Raw genomic sequence first — 13,903 nt, 5'->3', positions numbered from 1 at the left:
ACAGATCTGCGGTCAGATTACCCTGCTCTCACAGCTAACCTTTAACATGAGAAGGATGAAAACCGAGCTAACCCTGAATCAGTGGTTGGGGCTAGGCTGGGCCCTGCCTGCCCCTCATAAAAGCTTCATAAGGCTTCATAGGGGCTTCCTTTGGCTTTGTTGGGGGATTCGTAGCAGGCTAAGGTGCTCCCGAGAGGCGTCCCAAAGCCTCCCAAGACTCTTTCTCTCTCTTTATGAAGTTTCATGGGCTTGCAACACTGCTTTTGGGTATAAGCCACAAGGTGCAGGCACACAGCTGCACACCCTCATGCACACAAATACACCACAACAAAAAAAAAAGGTATGCACACAACAGTGAAAACTCACAAAGACAAAGACTAACATACACACATAGAATCTAAAACTCACACACACATACACCCCAACACACTCCCCTCTTGCTCTCTCCTCTTCGCTTTATTTACAATCCTCTGGCAGCGGTACAAGGGCCCGGGGCTATAACACACGGCACCTAATGCTCAAACTGCCAGGTAATCTCATGTCTGACATCCCCCTTTGATAGAAACTGATCAATAGACTCTTGTAAAGGAGTCATTTTCTCTGATGTTTCTACCAACCACTTCTCTCTATCTCCAGCTCTCTCCCCTTCTCTCTCTCTTTCCCCCCCTTCTCTTTTATTAGCCATACATTTATAATTCATATTTCAGTGGGCTGAGTTTGCTCTGAGACAAAGGGGGGCTTCTTTGTGTAATAAAGAACAATGGTGGTGAAATGATGGGGAGAAATGCCAGTGTTTGCTGCTGGTTCCGGTGAACAACAGTTTTGGGGATCGATAGAGTGTGAAATGGGATTATAGCTAGTAATAGAGGTGAATTGGAGGAGAGAGGCCTGTGCACGTGTGCGTCCAGGGATCCAGATTGGATAGCAGCACACACGCACCCGCACGCACGTATACGCAAACACTTGTGCGCACACACCCATGCACACAATAATGATTTCATCATCTTTAGGCAGATGCACATCAGCAGCACCGAGGAGTGGTAATATCACATTTCTGTTTTTGTGGGAGTGTGGAAATATGGATATTGTGTTTTTGTTTATGCTGTTATTTCATTTGTTGTCACACAGTATCACATTTATTTCACATTATGGCCAGCTTTTCAACACATCTTATTTAACATGTAAGATGACAACATCAGTCACATTTGCTTGGCTTTCACAGTTAGGTGAATACAAACTTTTCACTAAACTATTAACCACCCATTTAGATTACAGCAAACACATTTAATTATTAAACTGACTAGTAACACCATCTTTACTTATCTATAGCTTTTTGTTCTCATTTGAGACCAGTAAATTCACTACACTGTGCATTATATATTTACTGCAAACCACATATACTCTGCTATATCATTTTGCAATATATATGCTCAGTTCAAAACTAACTCACTTGTGTGTGAACATGGTCTCATGGAGTTATGGACCCCTTTTTGTGTACGGTACACACACGGGCATGCTCTTAGCACTGTATGAAGTTTATTAAATCACTATTTGTCAGAAACAGGACATCTACAGTACTGAGCTGGGAATCATACAGAAAATACACGCTGTCAAATAGTGACAAAATTTGACTCATGCAGTCAAACAGCAAGTTTAAGAACTTTTTCCCTCTCATTTTTAATCAGCCCTTACTTTCTCATCCCTGCAACCTCTCGTGACACAGTCTGACTGAGTCTAGCTGCCTACCAACACTTCCATATCATCCCTATGACATTTCTCTGGCTCCCAACTCATCCACCAATCCTTTTTTTCCTTTCTGTTTCTTTCCTCCTTTGACATTTCCTCTATCTGGCCACTTTCAGTATAATATCCATCGTGTTGCAAAAATCCCTACAGTTTAACTGTGCCATACAGATAACATGATACTTGCCTCACATCACCAAATAAATAATAAATGCTTTGATTGTGACCACAAAAAATTCAATTCCAAAATAATTTACACATCAGCACTAAGAATTATATGGAACTAGTGTGATTATTGCTTTTTAAACCTGCTGCTGGCTGCTACAGTACCATGTGGATATTTCAGTTCATTTTTATTTACTGGATGAGTAATTCTAGTTTTACAGAGCACAAAAGGCAGAGATAGACAAATTACTTGATACTGACTCCATACAACAATATGACAGGCTAATAAATACATACATCAATGTAAGAATATCTTAAATATATTATTATTATTATTATTATGTCTGGTGATGAGCATCTACCCTCCGTACAAGTTTATTTTTCCTCAGCATTTATTTTCCCATACCCTGTGTACTATATGGCTCTAAATATCCGCAGTCTAACCTGTTTATTTTCACAATCCACTCCAATCTAGAGCAGATCTACTGTTATCAAGCAACAAAAAGAATCATCACCACTCATGGCAATGTTTTCAAAACACAGACAGAACCTTGACAAGGGCTTCATGTTAATAAAAAGGCCTTTTGTTCATGACAGTAATTTCTCAAGCTGACTCCTCACCCAGTCTATTCAGGCCATTGCTATATCCAGGTAAACAATGCCTCCTTTGTTATAATAATGCATCTTTATTCTTCTTAAGTCATTACAATAGGCTCTACGTCTCTGGACTGTATTTGCTGAAGGTAAAAGCTGAATAATATGTGGTTTTGTGTGGAGCATAGAGTTGAGGGAATGCGTTTTGATCACAGACAAAGGCCAAGCTACACAGCGTTGTCCTTCTGTCTCTATCTTGTTAATGAGCAGTATTCACCGAGCAAGCCTGCCACTGTCTGCCACAGAGAGAGACCTCAGATTCATCTCTCTGCGGACAATAGGTGATTGTATGTGTGTGTGTGTGTGTGTGTGTGTGTGTGTGTGTTTGTACTTTGGAGAGTGTGTGTGTGCTAATTAAAGCAGTGGGAGTTGGGAGAAATGGCCGTGTGTGTGCGTGAGGTGTTTGCCTGGCGTGACCGTAGATGTGTACGTTAATTCTTAATGAGACATTTCTGTGCCCAGAGAGACCCAGCCATCACCATTCCTGTACTGACACACTACTACAAACGCCACCACTGGGCATGTGCGCGCACAGACACACATGCACGCACATCCACACACACACACACACACACACACACACACACACACACACAGATACAGACAAACACACACACACAAACCAGATCATTACCATACAGCTAAAGCAGTGCACCATTAAATCAAACCTCAATCTACAGTGTGTGTGTGTGTGTGTGTGTGTGTGTCTGTGTGTATGTGTCTGAGTTAACTTTGTGTGCAGACAGCTAGCAACCAAATAACAACAATGCTGTAGCATTGCTGGCTAATTTGAGCTAACTGATTGAGCTAACAGCAATGTGTCTGGTTCTCCAACAAAAGGCCGCGCACACAATACAGCTGCTCCACAGTGTGACAGGTTTCTAAAAGCAGGACAACCAGCAGATCACAGAAAAATCTTCATTCTTTATATCAAAAAATGCTGAGTTGAATGAAAATAAATAATATATCCATCAAATAAAAAAAAGCATCTCATGTGTTCTTTCTCTCTCTATATATACACACACACATACACTGTTTACTGTATTTGTGGATGTGGGTTGACTTAAAGTTATGTGTTGATGGATAAATGGGCAGATGGATGGACAAAATGAGTGGCTGATAGATTTATTGACTGATTGCTACCTGTCACTTGGTGTTTGCTGCGTAGCTCCTCCAGCTCTCGGCTCAGCTGCTTGATGTAAGTGCTCAGGCTCTGTTTCTCTCTGATGGCACCTCTCATCTTTTCCTCCTCCCTCTGTAACTCCCCCTGAAGCCTCTGCACCTCTCCTTGCTGTACATCCACCTCCCTGCTCTTTCTGGCGGCCTCCTGCCGGGCCTCCTTCAGCTCCTCCTCTGACTGCCTGAGGAGCGCCACACGGACCTGCAGGCATTAGTGAGGGCCAAAGAGGAGCAGTGAATGAGCGACTGTATTTTCCTGTACATGCATGTTTTATTCTTGTTACACTATTCAGATCAAGTTTTTTTTGACTATTCAGAATGCACTTAACAATTTAACTAAAAATGAGTCTAAATGTATCTTGAGTGACCTTTAATCATTAGATTTTGCTTGCTCATTTACATTCGCTATCATCCATGTAAAACATTGAATGGCACTTTGTCTCTACATGCCATACAGTATGGGATGTGTAAGAATAAACATGTCCCTGACAACTTTGATGGATTATTACATTTTTATACTCATTTTCCTTCAAAAGATGTCACTGAAAATAGCTCTGAATACAGCCAGTGTGTGTATGATGAAGCATTCATGTAAAGCATTAAACTCTATATGAAACCATGTATATATGCATAATGGAGATTAATAATGTCTGAATGTATAATGCATGTGGTTGTACAAATGTAGATGTAGCTTTCAATACATGTGTCCTTACATGACACAGTCTCATTAGGTGATAGTCCACAGGGAAGCAGACTGAAAGAATGGCCAAGACCTGGCAGCAAGAGGAGAATATACTTATGTATCTAGTCTAATGTATGTTTGTGTGCCTGTAAGAAGCACAACAATGAATTAATAGGTAAAATCAAAAGTTTCCACCTTGACCTGCGCACTTATGTTTCCACACACACTTGTGGACGTGAGCATGTGAGTGTGAGCGCACACACAAATTCACACACACACTCCCACTAAATAATGTGTCTTTCACTGCCAGCAATGTTGGCACTCTGCCAGGTTACAGTCACCACTTTGAGTAATTTGAATATTTAGTGTCCCATTGAGCTCTTAATTGGAGTCAATTTCACCAGCCTTGGCACCGTTTGGTGCTTTAATTAATGGTGAGGCAATTTGTTTCTGCCAGGCAATCACAGGAAAATCACAAGAGGTGGGTGTGTGGTGCCAGTGGAGGTGTGTTGAGTATTCCTCTTTAGAAAACTGAGTTTAGAAAACTGAAAATCCAGCCTGAGCATAGGCATCATTTAAAGCCAATGGGTGAGGTCCCTGAATTCAAAGCAATTGGGTCAAAATGACTCTCTGTAAGTTAGAGGACAGGTAAGAAGGTACGCATTACTTAAATACCTTTTGGGTGTCTGCCAGCTTAAGCTCTAAGTGTGTTACTTTGCTTTTCAGCCGTGTCACTTCCTGTTCCAGCTGGCTGCGGCTGCTCAGGTGTGTATGGTGAGATGCAGCAAGACTTTGCTTCAAATCAGCTTTTTCCTGGGCTCTATAGGGAGGACAGCAAAGAGTGACTTATATGCGAGCTGCTGTGGTACAATATGCGCAGTAGCAATTAACAAAATGTAAGAAACAAAATCTGATAGCAGATTATTAAAATTAAAATAAATTACTTGAGCAGATTATGATACATTTTCCATGAAACATGTAATATGCCAGTAATGTGTCATTTCATTAGCGAACTGTAAAGAGAATGAGAGAGAGGGGGGTGGAGGCAGATGGGAAGGGCATGAGAGGGGAGACAAGGACAGGAACCAGGAACAGCAGAGGAGAATGAGAGTTTTATAGACTCCGTTATTACTGTCTCTCCAGGTCTGACTTCATCTGAAGAATAGCCTTTTCACACTCCGCAATGCGCTCAACCTGCTCAGCGCAGCACTGAAACACACAAGCACAGAGACAGACACATCCAAAAACATACATTAAATGTTGATAATGGTATGAAGCCTTATTTTTTTTGTTAATGTAAATCTGAAACTAACTTTTTGTGCAACTGCAATCGGTTGTGTAGGTTTTAGATTAAATAAGAATCCAACTGAATTTTATCTCTCCCTAGTTATCTGTGAATGGAACTGTACATATATATTCTAATGGTTAGGGTGGCGATAATGTGCACAGGGTGTACTGTAATCTATAATGTACAATCTTAATGTATAGGATGTACAAATATACAGCCTTACCCTCTGTAGCTGCTGTCTGTCTCTTAGCAGGCTCAGGTATTCCTCATCAGAATGAGAATGACTCTGTTTATACAGCTGCAGGTCACATTCCAATATCAGTTTCTATGACGGTAAAGCAAAAGCAAAATAATTAATATAAAAAAAAACAAATTTAAATGGTCTTGTTTTCTTGTTAGGTTGATTTTACTCAATCGCACTGACTGAAACCACAGTGACTTGCATTTGTAATGTATAGCATTTCAACAGGTTTGGTTTACGAAGAAACAACAAATGACAGTGATATGCCATTGAGGAAACACATCATTATGTATTACACTCATTTGTGTATTGATTTGGTGCATCACAGAGCAGAGACACATGGCCTTGGTGTTCCAAACCCAAACAACCCCAACAAACTAAACGCTAACAAAAGCTAAAAGTATGTGCAGTGCCTCCATGCCTGTGTTCATTATGTAGGAAATTGCTCAATGTATTACTTCTCTCAATCGTGCTCTATTAGCTGCTGTCCTCTATATAGGCAAATTAAGTAACTAATTCAAAAGTAGACATCTTTGTAGGAAAGGAGGGGATTTTAACTTGTCCAGTTTTCATCTTAACATTATAGTGAAATATTCCATAGTCAGAATACAAATGGACTACAAGAGAGATACCATTAAGATACAATACTTAAGCTACTGCGTTAGATTCTACTTCTTTTTCCATTTGTGCTCAATATGAAAAGCTATAACTTGAACATTGATTTTATATTTATTTAGACTTTTTCTTTTCTGATAAGTATTATATTTTTTTCTAATATTTTGATTTTCTTGTAAACAGGGAATAAAGGCATTAGTGACTTTAGGGTTAGTTGAGCCCAACACTGGCATGAGGTAGAGAATTACCAGGACGTGAAACTCCATAAGAGCTCCTAACCTCTTGATAGGCGCCTCACAATCAAAGTCATTAGCCAGTGTAATAAAGGGCCTGAGATACAGCCATTCTTCAACAGCCTAACTCTTTTATAACCAACAGATTAAAGTTGATTGGATTAAAATGACATTCTGCCCGTCTGACCTTGGTGGCAGCAGTTAAGTTCATCCAAATTAAATTTCTCCGTAATAAAGATGATTCATTTGTTGCCTGACGTAGTAAATATAAAACAGAAAGAAAAGGGAGAAAAGATTAAGTGACACACACCACTGCACACATGCACAAAAGCACACTTGTACGTACGCTTATGCATGCGCACAATGACACACGCACACACAAAAGGACGGATGCACCCATGGATGCACTCACACAACATTAATGGAGCAGGCAAGCACCTGGGTGCACATGTAAGAAGGCTGAGGCACCCTTGTGATTTTACCTAAACATTAAGATGTAAAATCCACATCTCCTTGTTGAAAACTCTGGTTAAATCTGGTTAAATGTTAAAAAAAAATTGCAAACTTAAAAACATACATGCAACCAATAGGAATATGTAATAATATATGGTTTATATTTTGAGAGATGACATCATCTCACTATGTTAACACAATTATCTGCCAACAAGTTTTATTGATTGTTCCATGTACGTACATTTTACTAGATTTTAACCTGTAAAATGAAAATTACAGTTTTCAGGTGTAATTCTTTTAATAGCAGGACTGTTTAATTTAATGTATGTATAGGAACAGTAGTTACATAAGCTTCAAAACAAGCCACTACTTAACCCTGTGAATGATAAGCATGTACTTTGTATGAGTGCTCGTATACCTGTGTCTATATATGCTAATGTGTCCTGACCTGCTCTTTAAGTGAGTCCACATGCTCCTGCAGGGATCCTGTCAGGCTTTTGAAGTGGTACAGTTTTTGCTGACTCTCCATCAGTAGATTTTGATTGGCCTGCAGCTCATCTGTTAACTGGTCAAAAGCCTCCTGCGAGCTCTCCCATTGGCCAACCTTTTCTTGGTACCTCCGCTCCAGCTCTGCGTGCTCTGTCTTCACCGAATGAGTTGCTAACTGGGACTCCCTTAGCTGCCAATTAAACATAGTAAAGACAACAAAGGCAGGGTTTCAGATTGTGGCTTCACTCAGCATTAAAGACACATTAAACTAAACTGGAATTTCAAGCCACCGAGCCTGCAAAAAATGCAATTTTATAAGATACTGCTCTACATAAACTTCACTTGTATTGTTAACAACTACCATCCATACCTGTTGCTGTGAATACTGTAGTTCCTCTTCTAAAAGTTCCACGCGACCTTGCACCCTATGCACTTTCTCTATCGCTGCAGAGTACTTTTGTCTAAAAATTGCCACTGTTTCTTTCTGCTCCTGGGCTTCCAAACTGGCGCCTTTTAGCTCCTCCATGGCTCCTTTCAGCTGCTGACGAAGAATTTCCATCTCATCCTCCTGCTTCTTTAGCTTCTCCTCAAATGTCACAATCTGGAAGCAACAAAAATGTACAATATATGTTGGCAGGAATAAACCTTTTGTCTTTATTCAACAGTAAAGTGGGTAGATGGACTAAAACACTGTTCAGTTTTAAAAGAGAGTGGCAGGTTGACTTTTACCCTCATGCACAGATGACCTTGAGAAAGTTTACTGAGCTGCAAATTGTGAGTGTGGAGTGATGGAATATGTTGAAAATAATTGATGATTATAACAGTTGGAAACCTTAATGTATGCACATAAACACAAGAATAAATAATCTAAGAAGAATGTCGAAATGATTACAGCAAGAGCCAACACCATCATTACCATAATGCTACAAAATCAGTAAAACCGAATGCTTTACTTGATGCTTTATCATGACTAAATGTGCCTGAAGAAATTGAAAAGATGTAGACAAGTTTTCCTATTATGGTGCAATATACTGCGCTGCTCTACAGTAACCTCTGTCATAATGAAAGGGGAACCCAGGAAGTGAAACCAGGCTTAATCCAGGTGTTACACTAGGAATCCTACCGTATCTCACCTTTCAAGGGGAGAGGTTGAGAAAGTTAAACCCGCTCCAACACTCAGCTTGAGTTCATCCACGTTAATCCTGCTGTAATCTGGATCTGAACATGAGGGTTTACAACTAATGACAGCCAACTAGTTAGATTTCAGTAGTTCACTGCAGCTTGGTTTAACCAGGGATTAAATTGGCCCATCTAGGACTAACATTCGGTAGAAGGGAGCATGACTGAGTAGAAAACTTGCTCATGCAAAGAGAGAGAAAGAGACACCAAACTGAGAGAAGGCAGCGGAGAGGAGAGGCACCATCAACTTCCATTCTCTACTTCAAAATCAAAAACTGAACAACCTGTGTGGGTGTATCACTGTGTGTAAGTGTGTGTGCATGCGCATGTGTGTGTGCACTCTTAAAAACCATTGACCCAGTCCATGTACACATTTTATTCAAGTGAGAGGACGTATGTTTTCCCGAGGTTACCCAAGGTAACAGTCACACAATAAAACACACACACAATATAAATTAGGTGTCATATGCCAGTTTTACCTTTTATAGCACTGTTAACTTTCTCCCTCTCTGTCTTTCCTTGAATGTGCCCTACAGACCAAACACTGACAGTAGATTTTGATTTTTTTTTTCTTCTGTCAGTGGATGAAAGGCCTCATAACAAGGCTAAATGGGAACACCATGGCTTTTTTGTGACCATAATCAAGAACTTGTGCTTTGGGGAAACAAACAACCCTCATTAAATATGATGGAAAACACATAGTTTTGACCCGCATGACCTGATGAACCTCATTTGGCCTGGCTTTTGAGCATTCATGGCTGTCACATGAATACCCAAGTCAACCCTCAGCTGATAATAACTTTATTCTCCTCTTCTTTTTTTGAATCCCTTGGTCTATGTTTCCCTTTCTCTATTCATACGTGGGTCCAATTGGATGTGAGAGGTTGACAAACAAAGGGGTCATCTTGTCTTGTTTAGTAAGTCAGATGATGTAGATGGGGATATATGTAAGTTGACTGCCAAATAAAACTTGTCTGCTGTAAACGGGTCACTTTGTCTTTCCTGGCAGAAGACTCTGACTATTTGATTGTCTACTGTGATTTAGATCATTGGGACTCAGAGGCATAAGTGCATCTGATTTTTCTTCCTACGTTGTTCACTGGATTAACACAGTAGATTGTTTTGCTGCAGGACTGTGGCTCAACTGATTGACATCTGAATGCACAAAAGACTTGCCTCCTCTGTGGCTATGTGCTGCTGACTTAAACTGTCCTTGAGCTTTGTGACCTCTGACTCTCAATTCTTCTGCCTGCTCTGCATTTGGCTGAGCTCTGATTTGTTCTGCTTCAATCGGCTGTGAAGCCAGGATGCTCCTCTGGCTCTGGCATTCTGCATCAATCTTGTGAGCTTGTTTTACCGCTTTCAGGTCAGAGTTCAACTGATCTATAGATTTTACCTGTAGGAGAGGTGGAGGTGGGCAGAAGTGAAGAGGAGATAATTCCAGTTACCTGTTGCTGACTAATATGGAGCTGATCTCGTAGCTGCTGCTCTTCTATCTCCTTTTGGTCTTTAAGGCTCTCTGCATCTCTGAACTTTTTCCTTAACTGACAGGCCTCCTCCTGGTGTCCCCTGACTTTGTGGTTCAGGTGTTTTACCTCACCCTCCAGTGCTGCCACCTTAGCAAGAAGAAAGGATGAAAACTAAAAATGATGGAAATGGAGCAACTTTATGTAGGCACACAAAGCACGCACACACAGACAGAAAAGATAGCGAGGGGGCGGCAGTAGCCTAAAAGTGAGCGAGTAAGGACTGAGTCAGAGTGTTTCCCAGTTTAGTCTCAGGACCAGCTGGGAAAATGTGGGCACAGCAGACATGAATGAGTAACGATTCCCCTTTCCTTAGCTCCCAACTTTCGAGGAGCCTTTGAGCAAGCTGCTGCACCTCCCACTGTTCTAATGGAGCTGCTCAGTAGCCAACAGTAGTTTGGGCACTTCCCTCGAGTGGATGTGTGCAACTCTGTGGGTGTAAAGCTGGGCATTGTTGGCAAAAAAAAAGCACAAGGGTGCTCACTCAACCCAGCCTCAGCATACGAAAAAGGAAAAAGAAAAAAAAAACAGTCAGACAGGTTTAAGATCCTTGTAGTACTACCTACAATAGAATTTAAGCCCTGAGACAAACCCAAAAAACAGAAACACAAGATAACACAAAACTGCATGCAACACAGTTGGAAGGTGCTAAATTGGTCATGTGAAAGGGAAATGAACTTTTATCTAATGTAATTTGTTTAGCAATTGCTTTGAAAGTTGCAGTGATATAAGCTGGAAATATATTCAAGTCACACAGGGAAAATAAAGCCAGAGAAGCGCTGACAAGGACGTATAAAGATGTAAATGATGGGGAAAAGGGCAAATCAACATACGTTACAGACACAAAGAAGCAAACAGATGAGTTTCTCACCTGCTCTTGATACTTTTGTTCAGCTGTCTTCATTTCATTTCGCAACTGCAGAATTAACGTATCTCTGCTTCTGACCTAAACACACAGAAAATACACTTAAGCTGTATTCCAATAAATTGTACATGTTGACATTTTGCCCCATTATGTTCATTTAGTTAAAGTTTAGTTGGTAAAGATCACTTGATTTGGTGGCATATCTCTCACCTTGGCATGCATGCACACAAACACATGAACACAGAGACAGAAAACAACGGACCTCCAGGTGGGAGATGTGGAGTTTTTCATGGCTCAGAGCCAAGTCAGCCCCCAGTCTCTCTTTGGTCTGTGTTAGATGGACACACTCTTTGCTCTGGTCCTCCATCTTGGCTCTCAGCTCATCCCTCTCCTGGTGCAGTTTCTCTAAATCCTTCTCTCTTCGGAGCAACTGGGAATGTGGTGAAATTAAGCCATTAAATCAGTGCTATAATTTAAACATACATCGCAAAACCCACTGTAGGACAACAAAATAAAATGGAATAAAAGTAATAGAAATCATATTAATTTCTAGGATCACTCAACATTATCTAATGTGCAATAAACAAAATGTTAAATTACACAGATTCTAACTGAGGAATAAATATAAAATAAATACAGATATTAAAAATACATAACTACATTTATTTGATAACGGAATGAACAATCCAATTTGATGACTTTATTGAGAATTAATATGTGAGCATTAAAAAGAGATTAGTTTGGTGAATAATGAAGCAGTTTTCACCTCTGTCTGACAATCAGAGTGCTGCTTCTTACTCTCCGCGAGCTCTTTCAACAGCACACATATCTTCATCTCCCTCCTCTGCATCTGGAAGAAAAGAAAAAAATTCCTCATGGTTTAAGAACATTGGGTAATGCTATTTAATTGCAAAACACAGGCTCTTGTTTTGCTCATATTTTGACAAAGTAACATTATGTTAAGTGATAACTCCTTTCCTCACTGGCAACATAAACTGTATCTAAGGAAACAGGGGGACTTAGGTCACTGTTTACAAAACTAGAGATACATTTTTCCAGTCTTGTTATCATATTTGTGTTTTAAGGTATTGGTGGTGGTGGGTGGATGACGCTACACGCAAAGAAACGGTTGTTTATATATCTCTTGAGAATACAGTATGCCTGACAATTGCTTGTGTTTGTCTGTTTCCTTGGTGACCTTCCCTAATTACCCACTTCAGTTCACTTCATGTGTGTGAGCGTGTCTGTGCTTGTTTTCATGTGGGTGTGATTCCGTGGTTTTTTTGGAAAACTTTTTTCTTCTTAATCTCATCTGTGTTTGTTAACTGATCTAAATCTTATCAAGGTTTTTCTCCTTTTAGGGACAGTCAGAGTGGACAAGTATCTACTGTTATGTGCTATGCATTCTGAATTTTGGGATATTTTCATCACCGCTTATTATCTGATTAAATTTCCTTTCAACTTTTAGACGGTGAAATGAGAAACAGATTACCTTCCGAAAACAAAAATTTTATTTACATGCCTCGTAGTTAGAGACCAAGACTCCCACACAAGCCTTGTTTTATTCCCCATGTAGAAATGGGAAAGGAAAAAATGAATTTTTCAGTGTAATTTTTACTGCATATATGCTTGACTATATAATGCTGACATTGTTTCTGCTTTTGTTTTTATATGTACACAACAGTCCTTCATGCTAAAATGTGTCAAATGCTTCTCTCGCTCTCTCTCTCCATCCCTCTCCACCTCCTGTCTGTCCTGCATGATCCAGGGATTGTTTTGACCAGAGTTGAGGGCTCGTTTGTAACTGTCCAGGGGGATTGATGGAGTTAACTTGGCTCTTTGACCTCTCACCTCTGGCTGTCAGCGGCCAAGCTCACAGGCACACTAAACCTGAGCTATGGCAAGGGGAGAGGGGGAAAAAAAACAAAAAACATTGCATACACACTGCAATGCACATAGCAGCTAAATCAAAAATGAGCAAGCGGTATTATACAGGTTGTATTTTGCATTCAATAGACATCTGACAGAATTGTGCAAAAGTACAGTGGGGTCCAAAAGTCTGAGACCTCAAGTTTATATTTGCGGGAACAAAAAAAAATGACCAAAGCATTTATACACGTTAGAAAAACTTACCAACAGAAAATACAACACTCACTTCCTGCCAATTTTAAAACTTAGCTTGATTCATCTTTGAGCATGTGTGTGTGTGTGCGTAAATTCCCAATGTGAGCGTGTGATAGGCAGAATGGATGCTGATAAACACCGGAGGATGTCGTGTCAAAACAGACAACTTGTCAAAACGACACGCTAACTAGGTCAATCACAAAGTTTAAGACGAAACTTTGGAGTGGAGCTTTGGTTTATGCATATCTCTACGTGGATACGTCTATGTGTGTGTGATAAGCTCCTGAACGAATCTGCAGGAGGGGACCTCCAATATCGAAGGTATTTTTAAATCAATGAGCTCTTAAGTGTATCTCAGTCTTATGTGTTCACACATACGAGCGCACACACAACACTCACTGCAGATAGAATCCCTACTGACAGGCAATGACAAGATAAAGAGAGGGAGAAAAGGGGGTGGGGGGGGG

General features: G+C 40.3%; 1 protein-coding gene across 1 annotated transcript in view; it reads right to left on the bottom strand.

Annotated features, from left to right (window-relative positions):
• Positions 1 to 13,903, bottom strand: part of LOC146966464 (uncharacterized) — a gene marked incomplete at its 5' end in the record, with an annotated part of 65,055 nt that overhangs the window by 25,407 nt on the left and 25,745 nt on the right. The window contains 10 exons of the mRNA XM_085764000.1: positions 3,706 to 3,943; positions 5,099 to 5,243; positions 5,556 to 5,632; positions 5,935 to 6,036; positions 7,702 to 7,932; positions 8,113 to 8,343; positions 10,370 to 10,537; positions 11,319 to 11,393; positions 11,575 to 11,742; positions 12,079 to 12,162. Of these exons, the coding sequence (XP_085620126.1) occupies positions 3,706 to 3,943; positions 5,099 to 5,243; positions 5,556 to 5,632; positions 5,935 to 6,036; positions 7,702 to 7,932; positions 8,113 to 8,343; positions 10,370 to 10,537; positions 11,319 to 11,393; positions 11,575 to 11,742; positions 12,079 to 12,162 (1,519 nt within the window). The remainder of the gene's footprint in view (positions 1 to 3,705; positions 3,944 to 5,098; positions 5,244 to 5,555; positions 5,633 to 5,934; positions 6,037 to 7,701; positions 7,933 to 8,112; positions 8,344 to 10,369; positions 10,538 to 11,318; positions 11,394 to 11,574; positions 11,743 to 12,078; positions 12,163 to 13,903) is intronic.

This window comes from Trachurus japonicus, chromosome 20 (assembly GCF_045865225.1).
Source record: "Trachurus japonicus isolate A0001 chromosome 20, Traja_1.0".
In the NCBI taxonomy this organism is placed as follows: domain Eukaryota; kingdom Metazoa; phylum Chordata; class Actinopteri; order Carangiformes; family Carangidae; genus Trachurus; species Trachurus japonicus.
Note: the sequence above shows the minus strand (reverse complement) of the source record. Positions and strands in the feature narration are given on the sequence as shown.